Source organism: Phyllobates terribilis, unplaced genomic scaffold (assembly GCF_046119375.1).
Source record: "Phyllobates terribilis strain yellow unplaced genomic scaffold, ASM4611937v1 Scaffold_11__3_contigs__length_659146591, whole genome shotgun sequence".
NCBI classification, from domain to species: domain Eukaryota; kingdom Metazoa; phylum Chordata; class Amphibia; order Anura; family Dendrobatidae; genus Phyllobates; species Phyllobates terribilis.
Genome location: NW_027362771.1, coordinates 414,550,480 through 414,565,076, shown reverse-complemented (window position 1 = coordinate 414,565,076; position 14,597 = coordinate 414,550,480). Strand labels below are relative to the sequence as shown.

At 39.7% G+C, this 14,597-nt stretch overlaps 1 protein-coding gene across 2 annotated transcripts in view; it reads right to left on the bottom strand.

The window, feature by feature from the left end:
* Positions 1 to 3,737: 3,737 nt before the first annotated feature.
* SPPL2A (signal peptide peptidase like 2A) overlaps positions 3,738 to 14,597 on the bottom strand; it is a 57,898-nt gene continuing 47,038 nt past the window's right edge. For both annotated transcript variants that reach the window (XM_073653095.1, XM_073653096.1), the window contains 3 exons: positions 14,142 to 14,219; positions 12,777 to 12,937; positions 3,738 to 8,749 (listed from right to left, as the gene is read on the bottom strand). In XM_073653095.1, coding sequence (XP_073509196.1) covers positions 8,678 to 8,749; positions 12,777 to 12,937; positions 14,142 to 14,219 — 311 coding nt within the window. In that variant the 3' untranslated portion in view covers positions 3,738 to 8,677. The remainder of the gene's footprint in view (positions 8,750 to 12,776; positions 12,938 to 14,141; positions 14,220 to 14,597) is intronic.

The following is a 14,597-nucleotide window of genomic DNA, read 5'->3' as shown; positions in this document are numbered from 1 at the left end:
ATCAAATCCATTATCATCAAATAAAAAGCTCATGGTACCACAACAAACCTGCGAAGAGAGGGAAGCCCACCAAAACTCTCAGCCCAGGCTAGGAGGGCATTTACCAGAGAGGAAGCACAGAGAGGTAACTCTGAAGGAGCTGCAGAGTTCCCAAGCAGAGACTGGAGTATCTATCCATACGACCACAATAAGCCGTACACTCCATAGATGTGGCATTTATGGAAGAGTGGAAGAAAAAAGCCTTTACTTACACACAAAAACTGTAAGGCTCGTTTTGAGTTTGCCAAAAGACGTGGGAGACTCCCACCCAAATGTATGGATGAAGGTGCTGTCAGATGAGACCAAAATTTAACTTTTAGGGCACCAAGGTAAATGCTGTGTCTGGCTCCAAACCAACACCGCTCATCACCCTAAGAACACCATCCCCACAGTGAAACATCATGGTGGCAGCATCATGTTGTAGGGACGTTTTTCGGCAGCAGGGACAGGGAAAATGGTCTGAGTCAAAGGGAAGATGGATGGTGTAAAACACAGGGATATTCTTGAGCAAGACCTGTTTCAGTCTGTCAGTGATTTGAGACTGTGACGGAGGTTCACCTTCCAACAAGACAATGACCCAAAGCATACTGCTAAAGCAACACTCGAGTGGTTTAGGGGAAACGTGTAAATGTTTTGGAGTGACCTAGTAAAAGCACAGACCTTAATCCAATTGAGAATCTGTGGTCAGACTTGAAGATGGCTGTTCACCAGTGGAAACCATCTAACTTGAAGGAACTGGAGCAGTTTTACCTTGAGGAATGGGCAGAAATCCCAGTGGCAAGATGTGGAAAGCTCATAGAGACTTATCCAAAGAGACTTGCAGCTGTGATTGCTGCAATAGGAGGCTCTACAAAATACTGACTTTAGGGGGGTGAATAGTTATGCACATTGAAGTTTTCAGCTATTTTGTCCCATTTGTTGTTTGCGTCACAATAAAACCAAATGTTCACAAAACTGTGAAATTCTAGGTTGTGAGGTAGCAAAACATAAAAAATGCTAAGGGGGGGGGTGAATACTTTCACAAGCCATTGTAGCTGGCAAAAAAAACCTTAATGTCACTAATGTCAATAATGAAGTAAACATACCAAAAAGCAGCGCCAAAGATCCAAGATGACGAGTGCACGCCCTGTAATGTTATATAATTGGCTGTTCATGTGACACTATGTGGTACTATATATGTATGGTATATCACTGTGTTTGTCAACTTGAGGAAGACACATTTAGAGTCAAACATTGCTGGCTGTTTTTTTGTTTTGTTTTTAGACGGAATAAAGGATTTATCTACCAAATGGAATATTGCGATGTGATACAACCTTTTTCTATACTAATGTCAAGCTATTGTCACTTCAGAGTCTTCCAATATACCCTACTAAAAGATATCATTGACAAAATTTTACTAGAGTCTAAAGAGTTAATTTATTGTAGTTTAAGTACAGTTTTTTTGTCCATGTCTTTGTAACTAACAGAAGTACTAAATTGAAAACTTTATAACACTCAGGACCCTTTTATGACTTTTTAAAAAAAATTTAAAATAAAGCCTGTGGAGATAAGATTGCAAAAAAATGATCGCTGCTCCACGGCCGCTCGCTGCAGCAGTCATTCTCCCCGGCTCCTCTGCTGAGCGGTCGCATGGATTACAGCAGGGGACACTTACGACACGTGAGTATAAAGATTTTTTTTTATTCTTATTTTTACAGGTGGACACTGCGGGAGCAGATACTACTACTCTCATCATTGTTCCAGCTGGTGCTGATCGCAGCGCCGGTAGGGAACAATGATGAGGGCAGCGTTCAGCACCCGGCGCTTGGGAAGAGTGCGAACTGTACAGATTCACAAGCGCTGGCACGTGTGCTCCTGATGCGGCACACGGATGCCAGACGTGTGCCACACAGGTGCACACAGACATCTCCGGTACTGGTTCTTCTGGTACCGGAAATATCCGGACGTGTGAGACCGGCCTTATAGGCTTTCCATAGACTTAGTAGTAATATAACCCAGTGTTCTTCAACGCAGTCCTCAAGGCCCATCAACAGATGTTTTCAGGATTTCCTTAGTATTGCACAGGTGATGAGATAATTCCATCACCTGTGCAATACCAAGGAAATCCCAAAAACATGATCTGTTGGGGGAGTCTGTGGACTGGAAATGATGAACACTTATATAACCTATATAACTTTGTATAGAAATGATTAAATATTTGTCTGTCTATGGTAAGCTCTAGTTAACCAATTCTAATGGAAACAAGCTAATCTTTAATTACTACTAAGTAAAACTGTTGAGTTTATTTTAGCCCTGATGACACAGAAGACAATGGGCCTGGATGCACAATAAACATTTCTTTTTGCATAAGGCCATAAAGTCTATCTTTAGGAAGTGAACCGATAAAAGGACTGGCAATGGTTTGGGCTTACGCCATTCCTCCTGTTTTCATAAATGGAAACAGTTGCCACATGATATCCTGACAACCGTTCACATAGAGGAACATTGAGGAGAGAGATGGCCATTCCCTTTACAACTTACACAGTATGAGGTTCTCACTGCTTCCACAAAACAGTATAATGACCGCCACAGTAGTCCTCACACTATATAATGGTCCCCACGGGAGCCCCCAAATTGTATAGTGGCTCTCATATTAGCTCACACACTATATAATGGCTCACACAGTAGCCTGCACACTGTATGATGGACCCCTCAGTAGCCCCTAAACTGTACAATGGCCCCACACTCTAAAAAAATCACCCTTACACTGTATGATAGACCCTTCAGTACTCCCCATATTTTGATGGCCTCCAACAATAGCCCCAACACTTTATAATGGCCCCCACAATAGTTCCCACACTTTATAAGGGCCCCCCACAGTAGCCCCCAAACTATATAATGGTCCCCATATTAGCTGTCACACTATATAATGGCCCCCTATTAGCTGCCACACTATATAATGGTCCCCACAGTAGTACCTAAACAGTATAATGATCCCCATATTATCTGCGACACTATATAATGGCCCCCACAGTAGTACCCGAACAGTATAATGGTCCCCATATTAGCTGCCACACTATATGAAGGCCCCCACAGAAGCACCCGAACAGTGTAATGTCCCCCACATTAGCTGCAGCACTATATAAAATGGCTCCCCACATTAGTACCCAAACAGTATAATGGCCCCTACACTTTGAGGACCCCCCCACAGTAGCCCCTACAATGTATGAGGAGCCCCCTCCCCCATTGTTCATGAAGCCCCCCACGTCACAGCAGAAGTTTTGGTTAAAATAAAAAAAAAATCATATACTCGCCTAATCCAGGATACTGACGAGTCCGCCTTGTCAAAGGTTCCAGTGCGGCGTGATGACATCACCGCGTTGGGACTCAAAACGTCCTGCACACGTGCTGCTGCTTCAGGCACTGCGTCAGCTCGATGTTCTGTAGACCGCAGGCTTAATGTGACCTGCAGTGCTCAGAATGGAGAGTGATAATACAGGGAGAACATGTCTCCCTGTTTTACTGCAGACCTTAACTATATTATATATAGATCACATCCTCTGTCCCCTCTAGTAGCTGCGCTACTGGCTTTAGTCAATCATGATAATTCTTTGTTAGAAATAAGTCTCCATCAGCAATTCCAGCTGCACAGTTCATACAAGCATCACGTACCGTAGATAACCCATTTATAAATATACACTCATGAATCACACGAGGGATTACCCAAATTATGCATTTATTAAATCACAACTGTTTTAGTTCAAAAATATTCCAAATAACGTTTCAGTTAATTCGGTCAGTTAGTATTAAAGTCAGCAACAAACAGTTATAAAAACACAAAAAATTGATTAGTTTATCAAAAGTATCGGTATAATTCATATCTGTACCAAAAGGTATAAAACTGTAGACAGATTCTACAAAAGCTTTTCTTCTGTGCCTGTCGGAGTCTTGTATTTACACCATACTGTGGACATATACATTACTACAGAAGAACCAAACAGGTTGAAGGACTTGTGGGTAGATTGAGTGGTCATCCCCTGATGCGGCACATACTGTTCTATCATTTATATCTGTAATTCAGAGGTTATTAGAGCTGTAAGATGTATCCTAATGAAAATTCACAAAATCTGATGTACTCCAGCACTGTACGACATGGGAGGATGAAAGCTCGCTGACGAATAAATGCAAATGTCTAATTGCTTATGCTAAAAATGAAAACAGACAGTGCAGCCACAGTCTAAGGGGAAAAAAAGTAAAACACAAATGTTTGTGCTATATATAAACTATATATCATCTAATATTTACACAGCAGCGGGACAGAAAAGGTTTGACACCTGTTTAAAGCTAAAACTATACTATTCGGATGGAGCTGTTGTCATTATTCTTCTTCGTGAATGTAAACTATGTTTTTCGAAAAGTTTCAATTGTAAATGTACTTCACATAATTGATATATTGATATATACATGTGTATATACCAAACACACACACACACACATATATATATATATATATATATATATATATATATATATATATATATATATATATATATATATATATACACACACATACATACATACATTCCAGTATTTAGACAGTGAAGAACGGCTACCATTGGACTGGATAGCAACATTAGATAATCAAGCAACTGCTGTACAAAGGGTTCATGTATTGACATGTTAACAGCAACTTGACTGTACGGTTGCATAATCCAAATTAATGGGTGGGTTGTCTGATGCTTCAGGTTAGCGCTCTTGGTGGCTTAAGATGTCATCAAGACCAAGCATCAGGTTTTTCATACTTGACCTGCAGAGAACACCTAAGTACATAAGTGATTCAAACTTCTACATGTCAAATGTATGGTATGGAGCAGGAATCACTCAGTCAACTATTGTATCCCAACATATCCAAAAAGAGTCGTTGGCAGATCAAAGTTGCAAATACAACTGCAAAAAATTACACAAGCATTTTTTGTAATAAATATAAATTTTTGACGATTTTAACGTTCAACAGTTCAACATTAGAAAGGTATAATTGAAAAAAAAAAAAAAGGATTGGCTTTAATAGTCAAGAACACAATAAGCAAATTGTGTTTCAATTCTTCACAAAGAGAAGAATGAGTTATATTTATCGTGTACAGCAGAGCACAGGGAAAAGTAACATGGAGATATATTTTTAAAGAGGTTGTCCACTACTTTTACATTGATGGCCTACCCTTAGGATAGGTTATCAATATCTGATCGGCTGGGGTCTGACACCCAGCACCCCCACCAATTAGCCGTTATCAGTGTTGGCCGGAAGTACTCACTTGCGGAGCCGGCAGTCTTGTTCTTATAGTGGCTGCCGCAGGGTACTGCCCTTCCGTCACCTATTGATTTGAATAGGAGGTGGATGTGCAGTACCAAGCCTTGGCCACTACAAGTAGACAGAGCAACTCAACAAGTGAATACTTCCGGCCGGCGGCCGCCATCGTTAACAGCAGATTGGCGGGGGTGCCGGGTGTCGGACCCCAGCTGATCAGACATTGATGACCTATCCTAGGGATAGGTCATCAATCTAAAAGTAGTGGACAACCTCTTTAATATGAACCCAAGCAGACATCGTCAGTTTTGGAATTGAGCGCATTCAGACACCATTTATACTCGCATGACACCTGGCTTCGGAGCCTTCTCTAATCCTGTTAGGTGGTCACGTGCAATGTAGCCATTTACAGTAATGACAAGGAAATATATACTTCACATTGGTGATCCATATAAGAGCTTAAAGAGTAACCGCCATTTTTATTTTTATTTCATAAATCAATAGTAAAAACAGACAACTTTGCAATCTATTTTTTCAGATAAATTGCTTCTTTCTCCTCCTGGATTGATCATTCATTCTCACTTCATGGGTAAAATCTGTATTTAGTTGCGACAAATTTTACCATTTCTAAGATAGGAGATGACAATTGGATTTTTTAAAATCCTATGGCTGGAGGAGATAGAGGCAGACACTGCCGCAAGATCTCATTACAGTTCTCAATAGAACGTCATGAACACTAATTGTCTTGTCCTATCTCAGCAATGCGACAGTCTGTATTCTCTGAAGACACATTGTACCCATGAATTGAGAATGACTGATCAGTCCAGGAGGAGAAAGAAGCAGATTTCTCTGACAAGATATATTACAAAGTTCCTTATTTTCAGATGTACTATTGATTTATGGGGAAAAAAAATGAAAAATGACGGTTATCCTTTAACTGCTCATGAAAGTGAATAATTAATAAAATATGACACACATCAATGCTTTATATACAGGGATAAAGGATGGTGAAACCTTGGGTTCTTTCCATCTTCTCAGTTTTCATTGCAAAGCCATTGCCCTGTAACCAATCTTACATCTAAATAAGAATCTGTATGTTTAATATACTGTAAGTAAAGGTCAGCTTCACTTTTTATTCTAAGGATGGGCTTGCCTCCTTTTGGGGTGACAGAGAGATTTCCCACTTGAGAGCCCTCACTTTTAGTTCGAGGTGTTATGTGGCCCCTCATTCTCTGTCTTGTATCGAACATGGTTAATAGGAAGGTGACTGTACCCCCAACAGTGACACATGTACTCCCAGCAGGGTTACAAGCACAACTTGAAAAGTGCTTTACCAAAATTGGAAACAGATTTCATGGAAATATAACAAATCCAACCAATTTTGGTGACATTACTAAACATTTTCTCATACAAATCTAAAAGGTGCTTTTTAATCTGTCAAGACTACAGTGTTGAAGGTGTAACGTCCCATGAACAGCGGTAGTTGCGATGCTCTCTAGCACATAACATACCTAAAATACAAGTTAAATAATCACAATGTCGTTTATAATAAACAGCAAGAGTTATATAAATCTGTCCGCTTGATGGAAGGAAACCGATCATGGCACAACTATTTATGTACAAATCTATACATACAAGTACATTATAGTGCATTCTTGTTGCTTAAATGAGTTTTCCCACAAAGTACATTTTAATTAATAAATCTTTGAAGACAAATAAGTTTCATAATTCAATGTATTAAGAAAAAAAATGTTCCTGTGCTGAGATAATCTTATAAATGTGCCCCTGCTGTGTACTGTGTAATGGCTGTGTCTGACCGGACAGGAGCATGGTCTGATCATACCACATCTCCTGGAGAAGGGACAACGCAAAAGAGAGTATACAGACAGGACAACATGGGATCACAGCTGCAGCTTTCTGTGAGGTAAAGCTTTAGCTGCTAGTTTTTACACATGTTTTACCTCACAGAAAGAATCAGCTGCGATCCCGTGCTGTTATGTCTGTACACTCTTTTCCTTCTGTCCCCTGTGGTATGATCAGACCATGTTCCCCCACGGTAAGACACAGCCATTACACAGTACACAGCGGGGGCACATTTATAAGATTATCTCAGCACGGGAATATTTTTTTTAACAAATCCAAATTGTGGAAATTATTCCAAAATCTATTGATTGAAATCTACTTTGTTGGTGGGAAAACCCCTTTAAAAAGGTACCTGTCAACACATCAGCCATGTTTATTTGTATTCCCTAGGAAATATTAATTCAGGCGCATCTGGTCTTAAAACTCTGCATTGTGCCGTTCCGCACGCCTCAAAATGCACGAGTAAATTAACACCTAGTTGAAAAAAATAGCAACATAGTTTAGATTGAGGCAAAACTCCTCTAAAAGTGCAGGCTTAGTGTTCAGTCTTCTAATGACAAAAAGGATAAAGAAGCACATCCAATCCGGTGAAGAAAGTGTGAAGGATCCTTTAGCCACCGACAACTAGGGGGGTGTCCATACACACTGACAGCACTGATTGGATAGTGTCAGACTGCGCAGGGACACCCTCCTTTTTTGAGAACTGAAATAACACCCAGTAATTAATTTATTCATTCATTTTTAGGAGGAACGGTACAACAGAGTACTAAGAAGAGATGATTGAGCATTATTATTATTATTTATTTTTTATTGGGAATAAAAGTAATTTATCAGACATGTCAGACGAGCTGGCAGGTCCTTTGTACAATGTGCAATTTAACATGAGAAGACAATTTACAGATGTTTATTCCTTATGTATCAAAATGTAACACATTCTGCTGGAGCTTATTGATCCTGAATCACTCATCTCCTTTGATCAGTGCTGCAGAAATCCAGGTGAGATCTATCACCCATAATCTCCTTTTCTGTAGGAGTCCGTGGTAAAGCTCCTATACTGAGTAATGGAGATGGCGGGCACAATCAGCCTGCATTTCTGGAGTTCTGCACAGCTTGCAGGCCAGATCAGAGGAGCTTTGAAAGGCAACAGAATATGATAGATATTATCACGGAGTCAGTCCTGTCTGATTTGACATTTTTTTTTTACTAGTCACGAGGCACAGTTTCAGAATTACAGGTCCAACACCAGAGATGAAGAGGCAGAAACATAATTATCTTTTATAGTGCATAGATCTTTCAAATAAGGCACGATTAAATGGAATAATAAGTATTACAATCCTCCCTCAGATTTATATATAATAATAAAAAAAAATCTACAAAATACTTGAAATTACAATTTTCAATGGGACAATATGGGAAAAAAACAAAAACTGTAAAACCAAGCAGAAATATTTGATTTCCTTATAAAATAGAACTGCGCACAGCGTGACGGTTAGGTCATGGCACTTCTTGTGCTTCGCCTCGTATAATGTTTTCTTCACTGACTGTGTTGTCCACTTGCTCCATTATCTATATTAAGCAGAGGAAAGAAGAATTTCTTATAGTAAATGTGGTCAGTTAAAAAGAAAAATAACAGGTTGTAAAAAAATAACATTATAGCAGTCTAAAGAAGATGATCTACTAATGTCATGTGTAGCTTTCATATATTTAAAAAGGAACCTGTCAAGCAATTCATGCTGCCCAAACTGCGGAAAGTATGAATCACAGCCTGGCTGCATGGTAACTTTGAAAATCTGGCCGGGGACGACACTGGACTAGTCTGGTATCCAGCTATGGTCCCTGGCCGGCTCTTCCCTGCGCTGCTAGAAGTGATTGACAGGTGTCTTCCCATTTACTTGTGAGGGAAAGAGAAACTTCTCAATCACTTTTAGCAGTCCTGGGAAGAGCCGGCCTGGGGCAGAGTTTGATTAGTCTGGTTGCAAGTCGCAAAACGACTTTGCCTTCATATAAAACCATTTCAATTGGGTGCATTTATGACTTGCCTGCAACCTGCTTGCAATTTGGGTGACTTTGTTGTTGCAGACAAATCAAACAACTTTTTGGGTCACCTGACTTGTCTAGGACGTAATGTCATGCCACCTAGAGTATAGTCCTAGCCTTACACAGCTAAATGACATGTCTTAAGAGCACTTGTGTATATGGGTAGTCAGGAGACATAGATGTCTGCAGTATTTGATAGCTGATCGGCTGTCAGCCATCTCATATGTAAGGCCAGCATTACAGTCCAATAGAGATAAGCTGCATGCAAGGGAATCCAGCAGCATGATGACATCAGCTATTTATATGACCATAGAAATTACAAGAAACAACTCAAAGTTACCAAAACATAAAAATACTATATACAGTGGGGAAAATTAGTATTTGATACACTGCTGATTTTGCAAGTTTTCCCACCTACAAAGAATGGAGAGGTCTGTAATTTTTATCTTAATTACACCACCTGTGAGAGACAAAATCTAAAAATAATAAACAGGAAAATCACATTGTATGATTTTTACATAATTAATTTACATTTTATTGCATGAAATAAGTATTTCATACAATAGAAAAACAGAACTTAATATTTGGTACAGAAACCTTTGTTTGCAATTACAGAGGTCAGACGTTTCCTGTAGTTCTTGACCAAGTTTGCACACACTGCAGCAGGGATTTTGGCCCACTCCTCCATACAGATCTTCTCCATATCGTTCAGGTTTCTGGGGCTGTCGATGGGCAACTTTGAGTTTCAGCTCCCTCCAGAGACTTTCTATTGGGTTAAGGTCTGGAGACTAGCTAGGCCACTCGAGAATCTTGAAATCCTTCTTAAGAGGCCACTCCTTAGTTGCCCTGGGTATGTGTTTCGGGTCATTGTAATGCTGCAAGACCCATCTTCAATGTTCTTACTGAGGGAAGGAGGTTGTTGGCCAAAATCTTGCGATACATGACCCTATCCAAAATATGAGGTTTCCCCCACCATGCTCCATGGTTGGGACGGTGTTCTTTGGGTTGTACTCATCCTTCTTCTTCTTCCAAACACGTCAAGTGGAGTTGATACCAAAAAGTTCTGTTTTGGTCTCATCTGACCACATGACCTTCTCCCATGCCTCCTCTGGATCATCCGGATGGTCATTGGTGAACTTCAAACGGGCCTGGACATGTGCTGGCGTGAGCAGGGGGACCTTGCGTGCCCTGCAGGTTTTTAATCCATGATGGTGTAGTGTATTACATATTAATGGAAATGTTTGAGATTGTGGTCCCAGCTCTCTTCAGGTCATTGACCAGGTCTTACCATGTAGTTCTGGGCTGATTGCTGACCTTTCTCCTAATCATCCCTACACCACAAGGTGAGATCTCGCATGGAGCCCCAGACCGAGGAAGATTGACAGTCATCTTGTGTTTCTTCCATTTTCTAATAATTGTGCCAATAGTTGTTGCCTCCTCACCAAGCTGCTTGCCTATTGTCCTGTAGCCCATCCCAGCCTTGTCCCTGGTGTCCTTAGACAACTCTTTGGTCTTGCCCATGGTGGAGAGGTTGGAGTGTGATTGATTGTGTCAACAGGTGTCTTTTATACAGGTAACGAGTTCAAACCGGTGCAATTAATACAGATAATGAGTGCAGAGTAGGAGGGCTTCTAAAAGAAAAACAAGCAAGTCTGTGAGAGCCAGAATTCTTGCTGGTTGTTGGGTGATCAAATACTTATTTCTTGCAATAAAATGCAATTTAATTATTTAAAATTCATACCATGTGATTTTCTTATTTTTAATTTTTAGATTCGGTTTCTCACAGTTGAAGTGTACCTACGATAAAAATTACAGACCTCTCCATTCTTTGTGAATGGGAAAACTTGCAAAATCGGCAGTGTATCAAATACTTATTTTCCCCACTGTATACTTTAGGAATAGTAGTAAATGTGCATAGGTCATAGAATTCTTCTTCCTATGTTGGATTTGATAGACAAGATTATATTTTTTTTTATTCTTTAGGAACATCTCGGCATATTTGCAATGTGCAGTAAAACCTATAAACAGATAAACCAGAATAAACATCATTATAATTAATTGGGAACAGAACAGTATAGTCTGTGTGTTCTTCATACACAATATTGGCAGTGTGTGCTGCCATCTTATGGCTACAGGTCATAGTGCTTCCAAATAGGGATCAGTAGATCTGGGAGAAGTATCTTTCAGGTTGCATTGACACGTGATCTTTGATATAATTGTTGATGCATGACTTTTAGCCTAAGCTGTGAGTTGATCCAAAACAAAGAAGAAGTGTAGGTGGTTTCTCTATACTGTTTCTGTATTAGAGAGACACTCCTTACCTTCATTGAAAAAAAAAACCTGTATCAAATATCGAGCCTTAGGGTATGTGCACACAATGTCAAACATATGCACAAATTGGACAATTCATGAGAGCCCATCAGCCGCGGCAAGGTGTACCCCTTTGATGGGACTCTAAAGTCAGTAAAGAGTAAAAAAAAAAAAAAAAAAAAACACCCTCAAAAGTTCAAATCAACGTCCTTTTGCCTAATTGAAAAAAAAAACACACACATATGGTATCGCTGCCTTCAGAAAAGCCCAATCTATCAAAATATAAAAATTAATCCAACTAGTAAACAACGTAATGAAAAAAACAGAACAAAACAAAACGACAGAATTAAGTTTTCTTTTGGCAGCCTCAACATTGTAATAAAATGCAATAACAGGCGATCAAAACATCGTATCTACTCCTAAATGGTATAATTAAAAACAACAGCTCAGGGCACAAAAAATAAGCCATAAGCCAGCCCCTGATCCCAATATATTGAATATTTGCATAGCACACCCTGGGTCTTACAGTACGGCTTACCTAGGCATTGTGGTTGAAGTTTACCCCATGGCAGAAGGACACATTCAGTAAGACAATGCGCCACATCACCGGATGATAGAATCATGGATTAGTTCTAGGAACATGACATGCAAATTGCCTCTTCAGAGATGAGGAGGACTTGAACTCTATAGCGCCACCTATTGGAAGCATCAATCCTACAAGTCACAATCGACCCTTTAACGAGTCTTGCAATGTGACTTAGGATAAAAGCCAAATCAGAATCTCAGTTTGCAGACAAGGTGTTTCGGGCTATTGGCCCTCGTCAGTGCAAAGTATGAGAACTGATTTGGCTAGATGAGAGGCTCTGGACTGAGGTCTAAGGGGTAATGTTAATCCTTGGCATGCCAGTGTCGGTATGTCACTCTCCACAAGGAGAAACGTCACCCCTTAGATCTCAGTCCAGAGCCTCTCATCTAGCCAAATCAGATCACATACTTTGCACTGACAAGGGGCTATACCCCAAAACACTGTGTAGATGTAGAGGTTTGAGACCGCTGATAACTGATAACTGGCAATAACACTGGCAATAACACTAGTATGGGTCATACAATGTGATGGACTCCTAAGAAGAATTTCTCCTAATGAAATATTGTAAATCTGAAGCCCCCTAGGGATTTACTGCCGCCATTAGGTATGGCTCCTGAATAATGAACCACTGAGACTGCACAGAACTATCAGGGACAATACCTCATAGCAGCCGCCATTCCAGAACTTTTTCATTTCCTTTCTTCTCCAGGCAACGACAGAGCTGGCGAGAAGTGTGCAAGGCACTAGATACAGCAGGGCCGGCTGTCCCATACTGAGCACAATCAGGACAACCAACGTCAGAATCATCCCCACAGCGTAACCTAAAAGAGGATAGTAATATTAGTAGGAGGCAGACTAAATGCTAAATATACAGTTCTGCGAATTACCAATGAAACGGTGAAATGATCTAAAACCTACCATCCAGAACACAAATGACATAATGGCATATCAGGGGCCGCATTGTACAATTTGGCCCATATTCATCATTTTTATTTTCTGTCTTGTGGTATTAGTTGACATTTTTGGCACCAAATTCATCTAATAGGTGCATATAGTTAATGAATTTGGCACAAAATCAAAAATAGTCTTTTTTCCCCTTCTTGAACTGCTTTTGCAACTCTTGGTGGCAAAATCGCATGTTGTTGCCAAAAGTCACAAAAATTGCACCAAAATACTGACGTACTGAAAAATACACCAGGGGGGAATGGAGTGAAGTTGCGCCAAATTTTGCAACTTTTTGAAAAGTCGCAATTGATGAATCTGGTGAAAACATCTGGAATTAATAGACACCGCTCACAAAGAGTAATAAAATTTATATATACAGTACAGACCAAAAGTTTGGACACACCTTCTCATTATACAAATTCTAACAGTCTATTCAGTAGGACTATCAGCTGTGTATCCACCAGACTTCTGCACAACACAACTGATGGTCCCAACCTCATTTATAAGGAAAGAAATCCCACTTATTAAACCTGACAGGGCGCACCTGTGAAGTGAAAACCATTTCCGGTGACTACCTCTTGAAGCTCATCAAGAGAATGCCAAGAGTGTGCAAAGCAGTCATCAAAGCAAAAGGTGGCTACTTTGAAGAACCTAGAATATAAGACATATTTTCAGTTGTTTCACACTTTTTTGTTAAGTATATAATTCCACATGTGTTAATTCATAGTTTTGATGCCTTCAGTGTGAATGTACAATTTTCATAGTCATGAAAATACAGAAAAATCTTTAAATGAGAAGGTGTGTCCAAACTTTTGGTCTGTACTGTATATATATATATATATATATATATATATATATTTTAAATACATATAAAATAGATTTCAAAACAAGGCGCAAATAGGATAATTAATTGGGTGCAAAAATAACAAACAACAAAGAGGGGCAAATCACATAATACTAGACAAAAAAAAGGCACTGATGAATCGGGAGCCAATAGACGCACTAGTGGACGAATACGCTGTATAACCGTACCAGTCATCAGGACCTTTAAAGCACTTGGTAGTCAGATGCTATACGTACCTATAGTGCAGGATATGTAATATGTACTAGAGGAGGTAAATCGTACATCAAATCTTCTGCAATATGCCACCAGCAGGCCTACAATGCAAACACAAAGCTGGGCTTTAATTACAATTAAGCTGGGCTGGGCTTTAATTACAATTAAGCTGGGCTGGGCTTTAATTACAATTAAGCTGGGCTGGGCTGGGCTTTAATTACAGTGTACATGAATTATCCATTATCCTCTACATTAAATCCTTCTACAAACATTCATTTACATGACGGTGTTAAAGAATATGGAACAACTATAATATTTCAGCACAAGCCCATGTCTACTTACTCGTGATCCGCAATGAGAACAAGCTTCTATCCAGCAACTCAAAGACTATGTATAACTTTATACCCATTTTACTGCTCCAATGCATAAACTTGACTAAAAATATCTTGTTTTGTGTCTATAGCTCCCAGGCAGATTTG